At 50.1% G+C, this 22,308-nt stretch overlaps 1 protein-coding gene and 1 pseudogene across 1 annotated transcript; one reads left to right on the top strand and one right to left on the bottom strand.

The window, feature by feature from the left end:
- Positions 1-1,245: 1,245 nt before the first annotated feature.
- On the top strand, positions 1,246-10,173 carry LOC134029446 (schwannomin-interacting protein 1-like). Its single transcript, XM_062473537.1, has 3 exons — positions 1,246-1,767; positions 5,194-6,284; positions 10,125-10,173. The coding sequence occupies exons 1-3, from the start codon at positions 1,762-1,764 to the stop codon at positions 10,171-10,173; spliced, it is 1,146 nt and encodes a 381-aa protein (XP_062329521.1). The 5' UTR covers positions 1,246-1,761.
- A 7,283-nt stretch (positions 10,174-17,456) lies between these two features.
- The window catches only part of LOC134029445 (rho guanine nucleotide exchange factor 26-like), a 7,252-nt pseudogene continuing 2,400 nt past the window's right edge, over positions 17,457-22,308 (bottom strand).

The raw sequence follows: 22,308 nt of genomic DNA, 5'->3' as shown, positions 1-22,308 counted from the left end.
GAGGAGGGGGGAGGAGGGGGAGGGGACACGGGGGGGGAGACACGGGGGGGGGGGTTGAAAGAGTGAGGAGGGGGTATGTGCCTGTATCCATATCTGGGGATTTGAACCTGCGATCTCTTGATTGGCAGACACTGAACTGTATTAGTTCAATTGTAAAGCATAATGATACAGTATATTCAGTATATATTTATATCGAACTATAAAGGCAGGAATCTGTGAGTGTGTCTGTGGCCCGGGCACTGTCTGAAGCTGACACCTGGCAGGTCTGTTGCTCAAGGCCCAAGGACGTGTTGAGTTGTGTGTTGTTTGGATCTAAACGTGTTCCCCACCATGTTGAGGCTGCAATAAGCGATGGAGTCATGGATTACTCCAGTATGGTATCCTTCTGGCACCAGGATCCTTCTGGCACCAGGATCCTTCTGGCACCAGGATCCTTCTGGCACCAGGATCCTTCTGACACCAGGATCCTTCTGGCACCAGGATCCTTCTGGCACCAGGATCCTTCTGGCACCAGGATGGAGTCCCATCTCACCTTGTTTGCCAGATTACTAACATGTTTCATTCAAACCAGCACGGTCCTGGTCTGACTGGTTTCATGACACTGTTTCAGAGACACTGTGCAATATAGTATAATAATACATTGGTTACAGTAATATAATGAAAGAATCCTAATATCCTAATTGTAATCATAAACATATTTGTTGGAAGTGAGGGAAGACCAGTCTTATGCTGTATTATGGAAACCCAGCTTGGCCTTTGAAACATTGTCAACTTCCATGTTTACTAAAGTGCTTTCTTTTCATAACACACTTAAGGAGGATAACATATTGATATTAATTGATATTATTCTTGTTACAAGCTGCTTCAGGGAACTACGTCTGCTAAGTCAACAAAGTTAAGCTGAGATGACAGAATTGTGTCCAGTGGTCATATCTCCAAGGTTAGTGTATCTTATGTATGCACAGTGGGACGGAAACAGCTCAGAATCCATACAGAACACCAGGTAGGCCTGAATAATTCAGACATATTCTCTCTCTTTCTCTCTTCATTTCTCTTGCTCGACTTTTTCTCTCTTTTCACTCACTTTCTCTCTTTCTCTCTCCCTCTCACCCACTTTCTGGATCTCTTTTTTCTCTCACTCTCTTTCTCCCCCCCTCCTTGCCCCCCCCCCCGCCCCAGGTCAGCGGGTGCAGAAGGCAGGGCTAATGTGTTGTTGTCGTCACACTCCTCAGTGCTTCAGGCTCATCGAAGGAAACCGGTGCCACGGAGTCTTTCACGGTGGTGTGTGTGTGTCCGTGAGTTCACGGGAGAACATCGAGATGTGCAAGGTTGTCTCGTGAGAGCTTTAACAGATGAACGGGCACTCTCTCTCTCTCTCTCTCTCTCGTTCTCCTATCATATCCTGTTGGTGTTGCTGAACGTGTGTGCGCGCGCTGAGCGATTGCACCGGGGTTGACAACTGTGTCAGAAGACGAGAGTAGAGGCGACTTAAGCGCTCGCGAAACAGCGGATCTTTACAACGTCTATTTTTGAACTCAAGCCTCTGGTGGCTCGAGGGCTGGGCTGCGCGGCGGAGACGCACAGAGCGATGACACGCGCGGACGAGGCTTCTCAAGAATCTACCGGCTTTTTGTGATATCTTCGGGTTGAGGCGAATTTCTTGACCGTCCACTGAGCTATAAGCACTACTTTAAATACCCTATCCTGTTCTTGAATCGGAATATCGTTTATAATGTCTTGAAACGGGAGACTGCCGAGATCATGACAGTAAGTACTGCCCACGTCTCTTGGGTCATGTAGATACTGTGTGGTGCAGATGAACGGGTATTATAACGGTGTGTTTATATCGATAAAACATGTCGTGGGTGTCGATATCCTGACTGTTGTGATTTGGGCTGTTCTGTCACCGCGGTTGCCAGGGGGATCCGGTTTCTCTGGAGACTGTTTGGGAACATTACATCATTTAGGTATGAATGAGCGTGCATAAGGGCTTGCCTTTACATTCAGCTTCTGTCCATGTTGTGGCAGTGCAGCTTCGCAAGCAACCTGCTCAAGTCATCAACTCACTATTTTCGTCCACCTTTTGTGTTTTTACGGTTTTACGTTGCATGGGAGAGGCTGGGCGTTTTATTGGCACCGTGACCTGGCCTGCGCGAGGGCGTGCTAAAACAGTCTACATAAACAGGACTGAACCCTAAACAGCAGGCATGGCAGAGTTAATAGTGCCGGTTGTGGAGTTCAGTCTTTCACATTATTTAAAACGCAAAACACCCGCCTCGCTGTCGGGGTGGGGTTCCGCGCGCCTGTCAATTTGCATGTATTGTGTGTGTTGTCCAAATCCGCCCCGTGTCTGCGCTGCTGCGAGCTTAATCCGCCTCGCGCCAGCCGGGGATCTACCCCACCCTATCTCTGAATCACTCTAAATAATTACACATTACAGACTCAGAGGAACCAACCACAGAAATTGAATTAATATGCTCGTGTGTGCCGCTGCTTAAAGCGGAGGGCTGCGTACATGCTACGTCTTTCTCTTTACCGACCCGTTAGAGTGGAGCTTCTATACGCGTTTCAACGGATCTCCAGTGTTACTTCAACAGCGCCGCGAGCCACTAGGTTGTTAGACGGTCACGGTTTTGATCAAATGACGAGGACAATCGAGAACAATCGCGTGAAATGGCCGGCATGTTTTGAAATAACAGCGACTGGCTACTGACCATTGAGCCGGTGTTTCTGATGAAGAGAGCGGTAAGGTTTGCCACGTAACATTGTAGTTCAACGTATGAATGTAGGTTAGAAGCGTAGTCCGTAGCCCATGTAGTTAAATCATTCGGACGGTCTGACCTCGATTCTTTAACCCATTAACCAAGGGGATAACGGGTGTAGCCAAGGCTCGGACGCACGCGGGCATTGTCGCTCTGTAAGCGGACATTGTAACTCGCTGAAGCCGGTCCCGTCTCCGGAGACGACACCTGGCATATGAAGCGATCACTAACCGCTTATTCGTTAGAGCTTGTCCTTAAAACAGCCTAGTTGTGGAGTATAACATAAAAATGCTATCTGCAACACCATTGTAACAAAACATTACCATCTTGCGGGGTGTGACTTGGTGTCAAGTCGCTTGTTTGAAGGTGAAGAGTGCAACTCTTTCTGTCACCTGCGTCTTACCGGCTTAGCAGCCAGGGAGAGGGAGCAATTAGCTTACTAATGTCGGATTCGCTTAAGACCGGAGGCATGGAGACAGTTAGGTTTCGTGCCTGTCATGTTTGGGGTCGCAGAGATTCGAGATTCATCCATGCTTCCACTCTTGCGTGATTGACGTCACTTGGTAGCCTATATCAACAAGTTACTTGGTATATTAACGAGTTAATATGCATCTGTTATCGTTCACGTGTTATTCATTTAGCTGGCGCTCTTATCCAAAGCGACCTACACACACTGCATTTAGAAAGTACAGTGGGAAATCACGGCTGATAATTGAATAGTTCTAACTGTATCTCGATGGTCAGAATCAACAAACGGTCTTTAATGATCAGAAACAGTGCAAAGTACCTCTATCTCAGCTACCAGGCACGGTCAACAATAACAATAGGCCATCTCATTTTATAATCTTTCAGCAAACAAGCCTGGCAGGTCCTAGATGTTGATACTCTAGCCTACATCTACTACAACATAACTTTTGAGGGGTTGTAAGTGATAAGTACTTCATCAGAATCACAAACCACCTCAAATATCAGTGTTACCGTTCACGTAAACTGACCTCGTCCTGCCTGGACGTGGAGCCCCATGGTGACGCAGCAGAGGAAGACAGAGATGAAAACCCAGAAAGAAGGCACCATCTCACGGGGAGATTTAGAAAGCTGGTTGACATGTTCATCAGACGATGTGTCAGCCTGTGAATGGGCCTGCAGAATAGAGAACCAGGCTAGACTGCTTCTCTATGGTCAGCGCCTCTCCAACCCCTGCCCTGTCTGCGAGGGCTTAAGATGCAGGATATCCTGTGTACAATGTGTTCAGAATCAGCTTTATTCACCAAGTAAGACCCTTAGCAGACCCATGTATCCAGAGTGACAGAAGGGGGAGATTTGAACTTAAGACCTCTTGATTTGCCGTCAAATGTTCTACCACTGAGCTATACCCATCCCCATGTTCTACCACTGAGCTATACCCATCCCCATGTTCTACCACTGAGCTATACCCATCCCCATGCTCTACCACTGAGCTATACCCATCCCCATGCTCTACCACTGAGCTATACCCATCCCCATGTTCTACCACTGAGCTATACCCATCCTCATGTTCTACCACTGAGCTATACCCATCCCCATGTTCTACCACTGAGCTATACCCATCCCCATGTTCTTCCACTGAGCTATACCCATCCTCATGTTCTACCACTGAGCTATACCCATCCCCATGTTCTACCACTGAGCTATACCCATCCCCATGTTCTACCACTGAGCTATACCCATCCCCATGCTCTACCACTGAGCTATACCCATCCCCATGTTCTACCACTGAGCTATACCCATCCCCATGCTCTACCACTGAGCTATACCCATCCCCATGTTCTACCACTGAGCTATACCCATCCTCATGTTCTACCACTGAGCTATACCCATCCCCATGCTCTACCACTGAGCTATACCCATCCCCATGCTCTACCACTGAGCTATACCCATCCCCATGTTCTACTACTGAGCTATACCCATCCCCATGTTCTACCACTGAGCTATACCCATCCCCATGCTCTACCACTGAGCTATACCCATCCCCATGCATATAATCAAACTCTCACGCTAATACTCACTATCTCTCACAATCCTTCCTCACACACATTGTTTACCTGCTCAGACTTTGAGACAGAGGGAATGTTGGAAGGGGGGGATGTAGAAGTATAAGAGGGAGAGGGAGGGAGGGAGGGAGTGACGGAAGGAGAGAGGGAGTGAGGGAGGGAAGGAAGGAGGGAGAGGAGGGAGAAAGAGCGAAGCACAGAGCATGATGCATCATAGAGGGACTGAAGCAACACCAAGACAATCAGAACAGGAAGTTAGGGGTCCCAGGGACAGGAAGTAGTTTGCGGTTTGTGGTCTGAGACCTCAGCGATGATGCGATATGCACACTTCCCTAAGTTCTCCTTTCGACATTTCCTTCCTTTTTCCCCCTCATCCCTTTCTTCTTCTTCTCTGTGTGCAGGACTACCGGGAGGATGGCATGGACCTGGGCAGCGACGCCTCCAGTCGTTCCAGCTCCGAGTCCAACTCCAACAAGGTGACACCTTGCTCCCCCTCTCTGGACCTGGCAACCCTGGAAGACTATAAATCATCCCCCTCTCTGGACCTGGCAACCCTGGAGGACTACAAATCATCCCCCTCTCTGGACCTGGCAACCCTGGAGGACTATGAGGAGGATGAGGACTACCAGGAGTACAAGAAGAAGGTGATTGAGGAGTGGGAGAGCGAGTATGGGGAGGACTACCCTTCCCAGCAGCCACCAGACCAGGAAGAGCATGGAGGGGAAGTGGGAACGCTGGGGAGCGACGGACGCTTCCGGAAGGCCGTGAACAGCCGCAGCCTGGCTGAGGAGTTCCAGGAAGTTAAGGCCCCGCCCCTTCCTGTCCCCGAAGGGCACAGCGCCACATCAGCCGCCATCGTCCCTGACGAACTGAAACAAAATGGGAACGTGATTCTACCGGGGCCACGCCACCACCAGACCCCTGCAGCCCCACAGGGAGGGAAGGCCCCTGCAAAGCCCAGCCAGAGGGGCTACGGGCGGGGCGGGGGCATAGGGGGAGGGATGGGGGGGCGGGCAGGGGGAGATGGGGAGGAGGAGTGTGTGGAGGAGGAGCCCCTGCCTACGATGGACTGGGCAGCACTGGAGAGACACCTGGCGGGGCTGCAGTGCCGGGAACAGGAGAACCAGAACCAGAACCTCAACCAGAACCACTGCATGGGCAAGTCCAACTACACCTCAGTAAGTACACTGGACTCGTGTGTGTGTGTGTTGTGTATTGTGTGTGTTGTGGGTAAGTGTATGTATGTGTGTGCAGGCCTGTGTTTCTGTGTGTGTGTCTTAACACCGCTGTCATACATTGTTGTCATATCTCCGTATCACCGTGATCCTGAGGCTGCGTCACTAATCTGCCGTGATCCATGTCAGATGGACTTGGGTAATACTGTGTGTGTGCAGGAATGCTGGAATAAGGCTGGATTACTGGGTAATGTAGCGCTAAGATATGTGGACCTGGTGTGTGTGAGACCAGACCTTCTCTTAGGAAGAGAAGGAGAGTGGGAAGGGCGACGGATGGACAGGGAGGGAGGGGGGGAGGGAGGGAGGGGGGGACGGTGGAGGCAGGGGGGGAAGGAGGGGGGAGGCAGGGGGGGAAGGAGGGGGGGAGGCAGGGGGGGGAGGAGGGGGGAGGGAGGGGGGGGAGGAGGGGGGGAAGGAGGGGGGAGGGAGGGATGGATGGAGGATGAGTGGGAGAGCTTCAGTGATAGATGTAGCTACAAGGTAGAGCATTTGACTGCAGATTGAGAGGTCCCAGGTTCAAATCCCCCCTCTGCTTTTGCTTTGAATAAAAGCTAAATGAGTGCATGACTCATGACTTCATTGTTGTTGTCGTGTCTCACTGCGGCCAGTAGAGGGCAGTGTTGTAATGCTGCTCAAACTCTCCAGGATCAGACACTGTAAAGTAACCACATCTCAGCTACCAGACACACTGTAAAGTAACATCTCAGCTACCAGACACCCTGTAAAGTAACATCTCAGATACCAGACACACTGTAAAGTAACATATCAGCTACCAGACACAGTGTAAAGTAACATCTCAGCTACCAGACACACTGTAAAGTAACCACAGCTCAGCTACCAGACACAGTGTAAAGTAACCACATCTCAGCTACCAGAAACAGTGTAAAGTAACATCTCAGCTACCAGAAACAGTGTAAAGTAACATCTCAGCTACCAGACACAGTGTAAAGTAACATATCAGCTACCAGACACAGTGTAAAGTAACATATCAGCTACCAGACACAGTGTAAAGTAACATCTCAGCTACCAGACACACTGTAAAGTAACCACATCTCAGCTACCAGACACAGTGTACAGTAACATCTCAGCTACCAGACACACTGTAAAGTAACATCTCAGCTACCAGACACACTGTAAAGTAACATCTCAGCTACCAGACACAGTGTAAAGTAACATCTCAGCTACCAGACACACTGTAAAGTAACATCTCAGCTACCAGACACAGTGTAAAGTAACATCTCAGCTACCAGACACAGTGTAAAGTAACATCTCAGCTACCAGACACACTGTAAAGTAACATCTCAGCTACCAGACACACTGTAAAGTAACATCTCAGCTACCAGACAAAGAAGTCTGCGGCCATTTTGAAACTGTATGTAGTGGAATGTACTGGTACAAAGTGGCATTAAACACGGTCAGTGATCAACAGCTGTAGTGAGTACGTGGCTGCATCACCTCTCTCACTCTGAGGGTTAGACATTCAGCCCCTGACTGTTACCAGGCAGAGGGACGGTGTAAAAGCTGGTGTATCTTTGATGGTGTATTGTCAGCCAGTGGCTGGTTAGGGTGTCTCTTGAGAAGGGAAGGTGTTTAATAGAAAATTAATTAATTCTCTCCTACTGAAGACACTGTGCTCTGGAGAGAGGGAGAGAGGGAGGGAGAGACAAAGAGATGGAGGAAGGGAGGGAGGGAGGGAGGGAGGGAGGGAGGGAGAGAGAGAGAGAGAGAGAGAGAGAGAGAGAGAGAGAGAGAGAGAGAGAGAGAGAGAGAGAGAGAGAGAGAGAGAGAGGGAGAGGGAGGGAGGGAGGGAGGGAGGGAGGGAGGGAGGGAGGGAGGGAGGAGAGAGAGAGAGAGAGAGAGAGAGAGAGAGAGAGAGAGAGAGGGAGTGTGTAAGAGAGGAACTGGCAGTGTGTCTTTTGGCATGCAAACACCAGAACCTCTACTCAATGCCGGCAGACAATGGGTGTTACCGGGCATTGTGCGTGTGTGTGTGCGTGTGTGTGTGTGTGTGAGTGAGTGAATGAGTGTGGGTGTGTATGTGTGTGTGTGTGTCTTTGTTTGGCTGGCCTGGGGGCCCCTATCTCCTGAAGGCATGTCTGGAATGTGGAGAGAGGGGGAGGAGACCAGGGGGGGCGAGAGAGAGGAGAGAATGATCCATCGTAACCACCTTGACAGCCTCCTCCCCTCCAGGATTGAGATGCACCCTGTGTATCAGATGGAACCCTCTCCTCCCCTCCAGGATTGAGATGCACCCTGTGTATCAGATGGAACCCTCTCCTCCCCTCCAGGATTGAGATGCACCCTGTGTATCAGATGGAACCCTCTCCTCCCCTCCAGGATTGAGATGCACCCTGTGTATCAGATGGAACCCTCTCCTCCCCTCCAGGATTGAGATGCACCCTGTGTATCAGATGGAACAGACCAGAAAAGGGGAAGTGGGGGGGGGGGGGGTGGAGGGCACAGGCAGATCTTTTAAAATGTTGTTAAATATTTAGACATGCACTTAGCCAGGGCCAACCAGCATGACTGAGAAGGGGGAGAGGGAGGGGGAGAGGGAGGGGGAGAGGGAGGGGAAGAAGGGGATTCATGCTTCATTGCTCCCCCCCCCCTCTAAACAGCTTGGCTGCTAACATGGCAACAGGAGGTTGTATCTATGCTTGCATGACAGGTGGATCTATGCTAGCATGGTAGGCAGAAATGGGAAGTAACAAAGTACAAATACTTCAGTAGATTTCTTCTTCTTCTTGTCAATGCGCACCTTCTTTTAATTTCCTGATCACGCACAACAGATGTAAACTAGTTTACGAAGCTACCATGGAGCAAGGCAGAAGGCAACAAGAAGAATATTTTCAAAAATAATATTTTCCCAAAAGAAGTTTGAAAGGGTCGAACATTTATAATCATTTAGAAAAAACATCTAAAATTATTTAGAAAACAAGTTTTGCTTTTCTTTTTTATATATATATATAAAAATAAAAAAATACGAAAAAAGATTACATTTTTTTTCGAAAGGTTGCCATTTTTTGCCCCAAAAAGAAGGTACGATTTTTTGGGAAAAAGGGTTTGGGATGAGAGACATGGAGTTAGCAATGTCGAAATTACTGAGAATATGAGGGACATGTTTGAAATTGTTAGTGACAAAAAGAATTCCAGGCATATGTGTAAAGTGTCTTTTTGTATTAATATGATGTTAGGTCCTGTTACCAGCGTGACACTAAAACAGGTAGTAGTAATGGCTATTTTTACTGAAGTATGTCAGAGCTCATACTTCTGTACTTTAACTTGAGTGAAAAAGTGTAGTCAGTTTAAACATGAGTATCTGACTTCTTCTTGAGTGAAGAATGTGTGTACTTTTGCCATCTCTGATAGTAGGTGTATCTATGCTAGCATGACAGGTGTATCTATGCTAGCATGACAGGTGTATCTATGCTAGCATGACAGGTGTATCTATGCTAGCATGACAGGTGTATCTATGCTAGCATGACAGGTGTATCTATGCTAGCATGACAGGTGTATCTATGCTAGCATGACAGGTGTATCTATGCTAGCATGACAGGTGGATCTATGCTAGCATGACAGGTGGGAGTCAGATGGCTGAGCGGTTAGGGAATCGGGCTATTAATCAGAAGGTTGCCGGTTCAATTCCTGGCCGTGAAAAATTACGTTGTGTCCTTGGGCAAGGCACTTCACCCTACTTGCCTTGGGGGAATGTCCCTGTACTTACTGTAAGTCGCTCTGGATAAGAGCGTCTGCTAAAATGACAAAATGTAAATGTAAAATGTAAATCTATGCTAGCATGGTGGGTATATCTATGCTAGCATGACAGGTGTATCTATGCTAGCATGACAGGTGGATCTATGCTAGCATGGTAGGTATCTATGCTAGCATGACAGGTATATCTATGCTAGCATGACAGGTATATCTATGCTAGCATGGCATAATATCTATGCTAGCATGGCAGGTGTATCTATACTAACAGAATGACTGTTCTGGCACACATCCCTCTAGCATGCTGAGCCATCTAACACACCTCAGCTAAGTCTGAGCAGAGAAACACAAACACTCTCCAGTCCCTAAAGGTGTGTCCTCCCTGCCAGCTGGTCCAGCATCTCCATGGCAACCATCTCCTGGGCGCTGGCTGGTTGAGGGAGAGTTGATTAATGTCCATTAGGGTGTGTGTGCATGCGTGTGTGTCTGTGCATGCATGTGTATACGCTTGTGTGTGTGCGCTTGTGTGCGTCATGATTGGTTGTGATCAATAAAAGGTTTCTTCTTGTCTGTTATTATTAGATAATGAATGAGAGTGTGTGTGCTACACTAGCTAGAGCAGCTGTGTTTGGTTAGGTTAGGTAGAGGAGGGAGGGATGGAGGAGGGGGGGAGGAAAGGGTGGGAGGAAGGGAGGGTGGGTTTAGGGATGGAGGGAGAGAGGGGAAGGAAGGGAGGGTGTGTTTAGGGATGGAGGGAGAGAGGGGAAGGAAGGGAGGGTGTGTTTAGGGATGGAGGGAGAGAGGGGAAGGAAGGGAGGGTGTGTTTAGGGATGGAGGGAGAGAGGGGGAGGAAGGGAGGGTGTATTTAGGGATGGAGGGAGAGAGGGGGAGGAAGGGAGGAGTTTCCGGGTGAGGTGACCTGCTTATAATTAGGGGCTTAAGAACCGTAGAAGAACGTGGCATAGAGGGACCCTAGGGTGCCCCTCTACACACACACACACACACAATCTAAACAATTATATTATCCCTGGTAATTGTGTATGTGTGAGTGTGTCAGCTCAGCTACCACTCGGGGCGACCTCAGACATGCCAGGTCTGTCTGGTGCAGATCAAACTAACTCCTCCTCTCCTGGAAGGATGGCTGGGGACGCTTGATTCGAGTAACTCCACCTCTCCTTACCTAGGGGTGGAGTTACTCTGACTCGCACACACACACTCAAACAGAGGCGGCTGGCTGTGTGCTATCTAACAGGACAAAGTGGAACATGCCAGACTAGCTGCACACCAGGGAGAGAGGGAGGGAGAGAGGGAGGGAGGGACAGAGGGAGGGAGAGAGGGAGCGACAGAAGGAGAGAGGGAGGGAGGGAGAGAGGGAGGGACAGAGGGAGGGAGGGAGGGAGGGAGAGAGGGAGGGAGGGACAGAGGGAGGGAGAGAGGGAGGGGGAACTGACAGTATAGTACAAGACACACACACTGTGATTACATCTAGGTGTCTGACTCACATCTCTGTCTCCTGCTCCTCACAGTCCTGCCTGTCTGACTCACAACCAGGGAGAGAGGAGAGAGATTGAGGGGGGAGAGTGAGGGGAGGGGAGACCGAGGGGGGGGAGAGAGAGGAGAGAGAATGTGGAACAGAAGGGAAAAATGGGGAGAGAGGAAAAGGAGAGGGATAGGGAGCAGCAGGGAGAGAGGGAACTAGTGGAAAAAGAGGGATTTTCAAAATTATAGGGTTACAGTATTCGGAAGAGTGACCATGGAGAAGATATTTGTATTTAGCAACAAGCAAAACAGAGAGCGCTGAAGAGAGAGAATGGTTGGAGATGTGTGTGTAGAGCAGGGGCAGGTCAGACAGGTGTGAAGGGTTAGAAATGTGTGTGTAGGGCGGGGGCAGGTCAGACAGGTGTGAAAGGTTGACTGGGGCTCGGATGTCTGGTTCAGCCCCCAAAGCTCTAAGACTCTCCCTCCGTGTGTGTCTGTGTGTGTCTGTATGTGTGTGTGTCTGTGTGTGTGTGTGACCACAGTGAGTGAGCCATGTGGTTCAGGAGGCCAGGCATGTTGGAGCCAGTCTACACACACACACACACACACAGCGCAGTGAGCAGTGCAGAGCAGACTTCAAAGCCAGACTGTCTTCTCTCTCTCGCTGTTCACATCCAGCTCCCTCTCCTCCTCTCCATTGTTGTGTTTCTGTCTCTGGACTGTTTATATATGAGATCAACCTTGGATTCCACAGCACACAGCGGCCAGTTAACTCAGGTAAAAGTTACTCATTTAATTATACTTAACTATACTCAAATAAAGTTATTTAGCTACCTCTAAGATGTGAGTGTGTTTTTGTTAGGTTTCCTACTTTGCACAAAAGACATGGTAGGCAGGTAGGCAGGACTTGAGGAGAACCAGGTTAGGCAGGAGGTAAACCTAAACCTGTCTGTCTGTGTGGTTGGGTAAGCAAACTGTGTGGTTGGGTTAGGTAGCTGTGTGTTTGGGTTAGGTAACTGTGTGTTTGGGTTAGGTAGCTAGCTGTGTGTTTGGGTTAGGTAGCTGTGTGTGTTTGGGTTAGGTAGCTAGCTGTGTGGTTGGGTTAGGTAGCTGTGTGTGTTTGGGTTAGGTAGCTAGCTGTGTGTTTGGGTTAGGTAGCTGTGTGTGTTTGGGTTAGGTAGCTGTGTGTTTGGGTTAGGTAGCTAGCTGTGTGTTTGGGTTAGGTAGCTGTGTGTGTTTGGGTTAGGTAGCTAGCTGTGTGTTTGGGTTAGGTAGCTGTGTGTGTTTGGGTTAGGTAGCTAGCTGTGTGTTTGGGTTAGGTAGCTGTGTGTTTGGGTTAGGTAGCTAGCTGTGTGTTTGGGTTAGGTAGCTGTGTGTTTGGGTTAGGTAGCTAGCTGTGTGGTTGGGTTAGGTAGCTGTGTGTTTGGGTTAGGTAGCTAGCTGTGTGTTTGGGTTAGGTAGCTAGCTGTGTGTTTGGGTTAGGTAGCTAGCTGTGTGTTTGGGTTAGGTAGCTGTGTGTTTGGGTTAGGTAGCTAGCTGTGTGGTAGCCTGCAGCTATGCATTCCAGTCCTGCGTAGGAGAGAGGGAGCGCAAGCTACAGTACTACAGTTCTACAGTACTACAGTACTACTGTTCTACAGTACTACAGTTCTACTGTTCTACTGTTCCTCTCCCAGGTCTGGCTCTAACGTAGAACAGGTGGACTGTGGAGCAGCACAATCCTCTCCATGTGGTGAGGACAGCCTCATCTCCACGCTCCTCCTCCCCTCCTGTGTGTGTGTGTGTGTTTGTGTGTGTGTGTGTGTGAGTGAGTGTGTGAGAGAGAGAGAGAGAGAGACTCTCCATGTGGTGAGGACAGCCTCACCTCCACGCTCCTCCTCCCCCTCCTGTGTGTGTGTGTGTGTGTGTGTATGTGTGTGTGAGAGAGAGAGACTCCAGGACAGTCAGAGGTTTGTTCTCTGAGAGCAGCACGGCCTCTCCACCCACTGTGGCCCTGTGTGTGGCAGGGTGTGGCTGTCTGGGTTGTGTGGAATTTAATATGTAGTTTGAAGGACGTGGTGGTTTTTCATCCATGTTTTGAAAGTACTCACATAACACACAAACACACACAGCTGCTTTCAAGAGGTATCAAAGTGCAGTTTTATCATGCCTTGCTGACTGCACCTAGTAATGAGACACACCCTTACATACACACTTACATACACACACTCACACACCCTAACCCTGACCTTGACAAGGACGGCATGTGCTGTAGAGATGATGTCATTTCATGATGTCATCAAGGCGAGCCAGGTACTGTACTGGGAGGCAGGCGGGGAGGAGCAAGAGAGGAGGGGGGAGAACAGGACAGTCAGACAGGCAGCTCGTGTTTGTGTTGAAAAGGGATAGCCTGCAGCTACACATGCCATCATCTCACCACACACACACACACACATCCTCTCACTGACTCAGTTTTGAGTCAGAATTTTAAAGGTGTGGAGTCGGCTTACATATCTTGTACAAACACACGCAAGAATAGCTCAACAAGTCCTCACACACACAGTGTGTCCTCACAGTCCTCACACACACAGTGTGTCCTCACAGTCCTCACACACACAGTCTCTCTATCAGGCAGGACCTCAACACCTCCTGTCCATCACTCACCACCCAGTCAACTCTGTCACTCTGCTAAGGGAGGAGGGGGGGAGAGACAGGGGGAGAGAGAGATGGAGAGGGAGACAGGGGGAGAGAGAGAGATGGAGAGGGAGACAGGGAGAGAGAGAGAGATGGAGAGGGAGAGGGAAAGAGAGAGGGAGAGAGAGAGAGATGGAGAGGGAGACAGGGGAGAGAGAGATGGAGAGGGAGAGAGAGACAGGGGAGAGAGAGAGAGAGATGGAGAGGGAGAGATGGAGAGAGACAGATGGAGAGGGAGAGAGAGAGATGGAGAGGTAGAGAGAGAGATGGAGATGGATAGAGAGATGGAGAGGGGGAGAGAGAGATGGAGAGAGAGACAGGGGAGAGAGAGAGATGGACAGGGAGAGAGAGATGGAGAGAGAGAGAGAGAGAGGGAGAGAGATGGACAGGGAGAGAGAGAGATGGAGAGGGAGACAGGGGAGAGAGAGAGATGGACAGGGGGAGAGAGAGATGGAGAGAGACAGGGGAGAGAGGGAGAGAGAGAGACAGGGGAGAGAGAGAGATCATTGTAGCTGGGAAACGAGCGGGAGTTAAACCTTCATCCATCACCTGACAGAAGAAGAAGAAAGGTTGCAGTCAGACACAGTGGACCCTGTTTGTTCTGTCTGTTGGTGTGTGCGTGTGTGTGTGTGCTGGTGTGTCTGTGTGTGTGTGTGTGTGTGTAATGGCATGTGTGTGGAGGCTGGCATGTGTGTGTGTAGTTGAGCCAAGTAGAGAGAATCATGCAGAGAGCTTCAGCTGTCACTGCAGCCCTGTACAGAGAGTCTGTCACTGTTCTCCTTGTTCACCCCTAGAACACCTCTAGAACCTCGTTCCACCCCCACACACACAAGGTGTGTGTTCACCTTGACCTGGACTGTCAGCTCTCTGAGAAGCATCTATGCTGCTCCCATCTGTAAGGTAATCGTAGAGAGAGAGAAGGAGAGAGATGTCAGGTAAGGTAGAGAGAGAGAGAAGGAGAGAGATGTCAGGTAAGGTAGAGAGAGAGAGAGAAGGAGAGAGATGTCAGGTAAGGTAGAGAGAGAGAGAAAGAGAGAGATGTCAGGTAAGGTAGAGAGAGAGAGAGAAAGAGAGAGATGTCAGGTAAGGTAGAGAGAGAGAGAAAGAGAGAGATGTCAGGTAAGGTAGAGAGAGAGAGAGAAAGAGAGCGATGTCAGGTAAGGTAGAGAGAGAGAGAAAGAGAGAGATGTCAGGTAAGGTAGAGAGAGAGAGAGAAGGAGAGAGATGTCAGGTAAGGTAGAGAGAGAGAGAAGGAGAGAGATGTCAGGTAAGGTAGAGAGAGAGAGAAGGAGAGAGATGTCAGGTAAGGTAGAGAGAGAGAGAAGGAGAGAGATGTCAGGTAAGGTAGAGAGAGAGAGAAAGAGAGAGATGTCAGGTAAGGTAGAGAGAGAGAGAAGGAGAGAGATGTCAGGTAAGGTAGAGAGAGAGAGAAGGAGAGAGATGTCAGGTAAGGTAGAGAGAGAGAGAAAGAGAGAGATGTCAGGTAAGGTAGAGAGAGAGAGAAGGAGAGAGATGTCAGGTAAGGTAGAGAGAGAGAGAGAAGGAGAGAGATGTCAGGTAAGGTAGAGAGGTAGTCTTAGAGAGAGAAGCGAGGGATGGTAAATCATTATCTTCTGTTGTCCTCTGGTACATTATGGTTATATACTGGAACATACTAGAACATCTATTATCTGATAAGACCAGTCTTCCTGTATTCTCTCCTCTCTCTTTCCTCCCCCTCCATCCCTCCTCTTTCATCTCCTTCACCTCACTCCCTTCTCTATCTCTCCTCATCCCTCTCTTCTCTGTCCTCTCACTCCCTCAGTATGTAATGGAATGATTGATCAGATCTTTTCATTAGGGTTGCCTCTTCCCTTTGGCCTTTGCAAACACACACACAGCAAGCACACACACACACAGCAAGCACACACACAGGCAAACACACACACACACACAGGCAAGCACCCACACACACAGGCAAGCACCCACACACACAGGCAAGCACACACACAGGCAAGCACACACGATTCTCAGTCACAGAGTTATATGACGTCCGCAGGGTTCTATTTAAAGATGTGTTGTTTTGATGTGTGATTGGGGAGGGGAGGAGAGGAGAGGAGGAGAAAAGAGGAGAAGAGAAGAGAGGAGAGGGGAGGAGGAGAGGGGAGGAGGAGAGGAGAGGGGAGGAGGAGAAGAAGAGAGGGGAGGAGAAGAGAGGATGAGACTCACTCCCTGGAAACACTCCAACATTCTGATTGCAGCACGCGCCCACACACACACACACTGTAATTAACTGGACTGGGACTAGAATAAGAGCACAGCACAGGTGTGCTGGACTGGTACAGTTAGACTCAAGGAACCTTGGCAACCATGTTAAGGTTAACAGGACGTGTCTGCCACCATGACGATGGGAGGAGAGAGATTGTACCAATATAGAGTTTAGGATTCATACAGGTCACCACAGCTAGCTATTCTTTCTCTCTCTCTTCCCCTGCTGTGGGGGGAACTAGGGTTTGGTGTTCCAGAGTGTGTGATAGATGGTATTCAGGCAGTGTGTGTGTGTGTGTGTGTGTGTGTGTGTGTGTGCAGGGATGCCTTTGAAGCTGTGCAAGCCAGAGACAGGCTGCTTCAATGTGCAGCTCCCGGTGACCCAGAAATAAAAGGTTCCTCTGTCGGGCCTGTTAAGAGAGCCTTGAGAACCAGCCTTGAGAACCAGCCTTGAAGAACAAGGTTCTATCTCCCTGTAGAACGTTTGAGTCTAGGTGCACCCTGGAACAGTAGTTCATAACCTAACAGGGCACCATGTAACTCTCTCTTCAGCTTATTACATTACATAAAAGTATGTTTTATTATATTTAAGTATGTTTTATGATATTATAGTACATTATGCTATGCTATTTCATGTCACCGTACATTATATTATCTGATTGGAAAAAGCCAAGGTTTTCGTAGATGAACAGTAGGTTTCCATATCAGAGCCCATAACTCCACAGCACTGTCACTGTTGAGACGGAATATCCACAACAGTCTGTTACACAACACACTTCCAGAGTGCCTGGTTGTGTTGCTCTGGTGTTGCTATCAATGCTAGCCAGGAGAACAGGCCACCCCAGCCCCACATCCAGCCCCACACCTAGCCCCACACCTAGCCCCAGCCCCACACCTAGTCCCACCCCAGCCCCATACCTAGCCCCACACCTAGCCCAACCCCAGCCCCACACCTAGCCCCACACCTAGCCCCACCCCACACCTAGCCCCACACCTAGCCCCAGCCCCACACCTAGCCCCACCCCAGCCCCACACCCAGCCCCACACCTAGCCCCACACCTAGCCCCAGCCCCACCCCAGCCCCACACCTAGCCTCAGCCCCACCCCAGCCCCACACCCAGCCCCACACCTAGCCCCAGCCCCACCCCAGCCCCACACCTAGCCCCAGCCCCACACTTAGCCCCACACCTAGCCTGACCCCAGCCCCACACCTAGCCCCACACCTAGCCCCACCCCAGCCCCACACCTAGCCCCACACCTAGCCCCAGCCCCACCCCAGCCCCACACCTAGCCCCACCCCAGCTCCACACCCAGCCCCACACCTAGCCCGACCCCAGCCCCACACCTAGCCCCACACCTAGCCCCACCCCAGCCCCACACCTAGCCCCAGAGCAGAGCACCCAGAGCAGGTGCTGGTAGGCAGAGGCCCAGCAGAGCACCCAGAGCAGGTGCTGGTAGGCCGGAGAGGGGTGCAGAGGGGAGCAGGAGGAACATCGATCCACTTCCAGGTCATTAAACTGTGGAGTGGATTTATTGGGAAACGCTAGGCCACCCAACAGAGATCAATACAGACAACCAGGGAGAGTGGGGGCTGTGGCTCACATACACACACACACACACTCACACACTCACACACACACACACACTCACTCACACACACACTCACACACTCACACACACACACACACACACTCACACACTCACACACTCACACACTCACACACACACACACACACTCACACACTCACACACACACTCACACACTCACACACACACTCACACACTCACACACACACTCACACACACACACACACTCACACACTCACACACACACACACTCACACACACACACACACACACACTCACACACTCACACACACACACTCACACACTCACACACACACTCACACACTCACACACACACTCACACACACACACACACACACACACACTCACACACTCACACACACACTCACACACACACTCACACACTCACACACACACACACTCACACACACACACACTCACACACTCACACACACACACACACACACACACACACACACACTCACACACACACTCACACACTCACACACACACACACTCACACACACTCACACACAGGGGGGAAAGCAATAACCTTCCAAAGAAAAGATCAAAAACAAGAACCGTGTGTGTGATGTGTGTGTGATGTGTGTGTGATGTGTGTTGTCCTGGGAGGGGACCTGCCTCCATGACACAGATCCACATCATGAACGTTTCTCTTGATGAAGGGGAGGGGGTGCGTCTGAGAGAGATGGAGAGACACTCGGAAAGAGGATGGGGGAGAGAGAGAGGGAGGAGGGAGAGAAGAGAGATAATCTCAGCCTGGCCATCTGTCTCTGTGGGATTATAATCCCAGCCAGTACAGGAAGTAGGAGTGCCAGGGTGAACACACACACACAACCATACACACAATACACACACACACAGCCGTACACACACCCAACATGGCTGGTGGGTGCAGTGTGGTCCGTTCTGCTGAGTTCATCATCGGCAGGAAGCTCCCAGCCCTACAGGACACCTACCACACACGTTGCCTCAGGAAATCTGGCAGGATTCTAAGAGACTGTTACCACCCATCCTTCAGTCTCTTTAACCCGTTGCCTTCTGGCAGGCGATACCGAAGCATTCAGTCTCACACTAGCAGACTGGACAACAGTTTCTATCCAAGGGCCATCAGGCTTCTGAATGGACAGTGATATGGACATTGATTCACTTCATACTAGTCACTTTACACACTGTCACTTTCAGCTACTGGTTGCACGATCAGTAATATTGCACTATCAGTGTTTCCCCTGTGGGAGAGGGAGTGACCATGTAGAGACAGAAATGACATGCCGTCGTGTAAATAAGATAAATATCAAGGCCATTTAGTTTGTTTAATAAAAGAGCAAGCTATAGACCTGTTTTATAGGAAAGGTAACCTTAAATTACTTATTTTGTGATCGAGCCCTATATATAAAAAAATAAATAATAATATATATTATTATTTATTTTTCCTGACCTTCCAGGGGGGGCGGAAACACTTCACTGGACTTCACTTAGTTTAGAATAGGTTTATAGGGTTAGCAATAGGTTATTATGTGTATTTAGAGTTTAGTATATTGTATTATTTATATTGATCTGTATATTTAGGAGGTTTACTTATTTAAGCTTAGCATAGATGTAATTTATGTTCTGTGTACTTATATGTCATGTTATGCCAGGTTGCTTGCGTTGTCGTGTCCTAAGAATTTCAGTGCCCAGTCTGACCTTGTGTTGTTCTGTGCATCACCAGTCTGACCCTGTGTTGTTCTGTGCATCACCAGTCTGACCTTGTGTTGTTCTGTGCATCACCAGTCTGACCCTGTGTTGTTCTGTGCATCACCAGTCTGACCTTGTGTTGTTCTGTGCATCACCAGTCTGACCTTGTGTTGTTCTGTGCATCACCAGTCTGACCTTGTGTTGTTCTGTGCATCACCAGTCTGACCCTGTGTTGTTCTGTGCATCACCAGTCTGACCCTGTGTTGTTCTGTGCATCACCAGTCTGACCCTGTGTTGTTCTGTGCATCACCAGTCTGACCTTGTGTTGTTCTGGGTATATTCTCCCTCATATATATATTTATTGTGTCATTGTCAAAATGTGCGTCTTTTTCTCGAAGGTGAAGCTAACGGTAGCTAACTAGCTACGTCACTAATGTCACTGTCACAAACCTGCGTTTCCCTAGTAGAACATCTGTTCAGAAGCTTGTTCGCTTCTCTCTCTCTCTCTCTCTCTCTCTCTCTCTCTCTCTCTCTCTCTCTCTCTCTCTCTCTCTCTCTCTCTCTCTCTCTCTCTCTCTTTCTCTATCTCTCTCTCTATGTCCCTCTCTCTCTCTCTCCCTCACCCTCCCTCTCTCTTCCTCCCTCCCTCCCTCCCTCCCTCCCTCCCTCTCTCTCTCTCTCTCTCTCTCTCTCTCTCTCTCTCTCTCTCTCTCTCTCTCTCTCTCTCTCTCTCTCTTCTTCTGTTAGTTGTTTCCAGCCCAGTGGTCCGGCTCTGTAGCAGTTACCTCCCCTCCTCCTCCCTCCCCTCCTCCTCCCTCCCTCCCCTGTCCTGACACCCCATTGGCTGCCTGCCTCTGTTATCTGCCCATACGCCCCTCCCCCATTCCATCGGGGCCAGACAGAGAGAGAGAGAGACAGAGAGACAGAGAGAGGGAGAGAGAGAGACGACCACGAATGCACTTTCCCTCCTCCCAGTCTCTCCCGTTCTCACACCCTCCTTTTCATTTCGATCGCCCCCTCCCCTCTCGCTCGGCTTTGGAGGAGGAGTGTTCCGCCCTTTAGACAAACGGAGAGAGAGAAAGAGAGAGAGCAGAAGTGTGTATCAGTGCAGTGAGGACTAAATAAAGAGTGAGACCAGCGTTGCTTCGTTCTGATCTCACTCTTTCGCCGGCTCGGGACCAGATTCCTCTTTCTCATCCTCCACTCCTTCTCTGGAGGTCTGCTGCCCTGCAGACCCCTGCCCCTCTGGGTCTCTTCCCCTGGGCGGTCAGCCTCTCTAGGATGCTCTGAGCCATGGTCCACCAGGAGAACTGTTCTTACCAGGTAGGGCATGCTTTGTCTGGGGCTAGGGCTGTGTTTGGGCTAGGTGTGGGTCACAGTAGAGGACTTCCTGTGTCCGTAGGTCTGAGTTTCCTGTCCAGAAGCAGACTGGATCCTGTGTGTATGGTCACTGTGTTGGGCTCTCTGTAGTTGAGGTGAAAGGGATGACTGTTATACAGGCTGTTCTGTAGCTGTGGCAGTATTATGGGATGCTCTCATGCGTTGGGTGGCCCGGGTGGTTGCTAAGCGCACACTTGACTCATGAGAATAATGTGGTCTGCTCCCCTCCTCCCTCCCACCCTGAGATCCATCAAGAGATGTCTGGGAAGGGAAGGGTGTCTTTCTGTGTCTGTGTGTGTGTCTGTGTGTGTGTGTCTGTGTGTGTCCTGTGTGTGTGTGTGTCTGTGTGTGTGTGTGTGCAATGTTCACTGTTGCAGAGGAAACATTTAGATGAACAGACTATAAATGGGAATGTTTGCTCGGAGGGCTGTGTGTGTGTGCACGTGGGGTGAGTGTGTGTGTGTGTGCGTGGGCTGAGTGTGTGTGTGTGTGCGTGGGCTGAGTGTGTGTGTGTGTGCGTGGGCTGAGTGTGTGTGTGTGCGTGGGCTGAGTGGGACTGCGACAGAAAGTGTCCCACATAACTTGATGAGGAATGGGAGGAATTCTGGATCCATGATTAAACAAACGCAGGCATCCCAGAGAAGCTCTCATCGTACGCAGGGCAAAACTCTGCAATGCAGAGGAGATGAAGCGAGATGAGCGAGACGATAGGAGGAGAGAGAGACGCTGATATAGAGACAGACAGATGAACATGGCGGAGGTGGAGAAGGGAGAACACCTCCCTCCTCTCCTCCCCTCTTCCTTCCTTTCTTTCTCTCCTCCTCTCCTCTGCTCTCTATGACACAGCAGCAGGTCCAGCTCCAGCTAACTAGCTACCCCAGCTAACTAGTTACCTTTCTACCAGGCTAGCCCCACCACGCTAACCCCCCTGGCTAGCCCCACCCGGCTAGCCCCAACAGGCTAACCCACCAGGCTAGCCCCACCAGGCTAACCCCACCAGGCTAACCCCACCAGGCTAGCCCCACCACGATAACCCCATCAGGCTAGCCCCACCAGGCTAGCCCCACCACGCTAACCCCACCAGGCTAGCCCCACCACGCTAACCCCCACCAGGCTAACCCCACCTGGCTAATCCCACCAGGCTAGCCCCACCAGGCTAACCCCACCAGGGCCAGTTCCATCAGGCTAACCCCACCAGCAGACATGGGGGATGGGGATCTGGTGCACTTGTTTAGACCTGTGGTTCTGTCTGTTCCCTCTTTAGAGAACACCAGACGCACACTCTGTTTCTGTTATGTTCCCTTACTGCTCGCGTTGTGTATAGGTGTGTGTGTGTGTGTGTGTGTTTGTCAGGAGACCGTTATATAATTGGATAAGGATTTCCTGCATAGAATGCCATGTTTACTTGAAGATGAAAGATAGAGATGGGAAGGAGGGAGGGAGGGTAGGGAGAGGGGAGAGGGAGAGAGAGAGAGAGAGCAATGGCGGAGCCAGGGGGTGGCCGGGTGG

Source organism: Osmerus eperlanus, chromosome 11 (assembly GCF_963692335.1).
Source record: "Osmerus eperlanus chromosome 11, fOsmEpe2.1, whole genome shotgun sequence".
NCBI lineage: Eukaryota > Metazoa > Chordata > Actinopteri > Osmeriformes > Osmeridae > Osmerus > Osmerus eperlanus.
The sequence above is the reverse complement of the archived record's forward strand: the minus strand, read 5'-3'. Positions and strand labels throughout refer to the sequence as shown.

Coding starts and splice junctions, on each gene's coding strand:
- LOC134029446 (XM_062473537.1), top strand. Junction 6,285..10,124: donor CTCTTAGGAAGAGAAGGAGA/GTGGGAAGGGCG, acceptor CCTCCCTGCCAG/CTGGTCCAGCATCTCCATGG.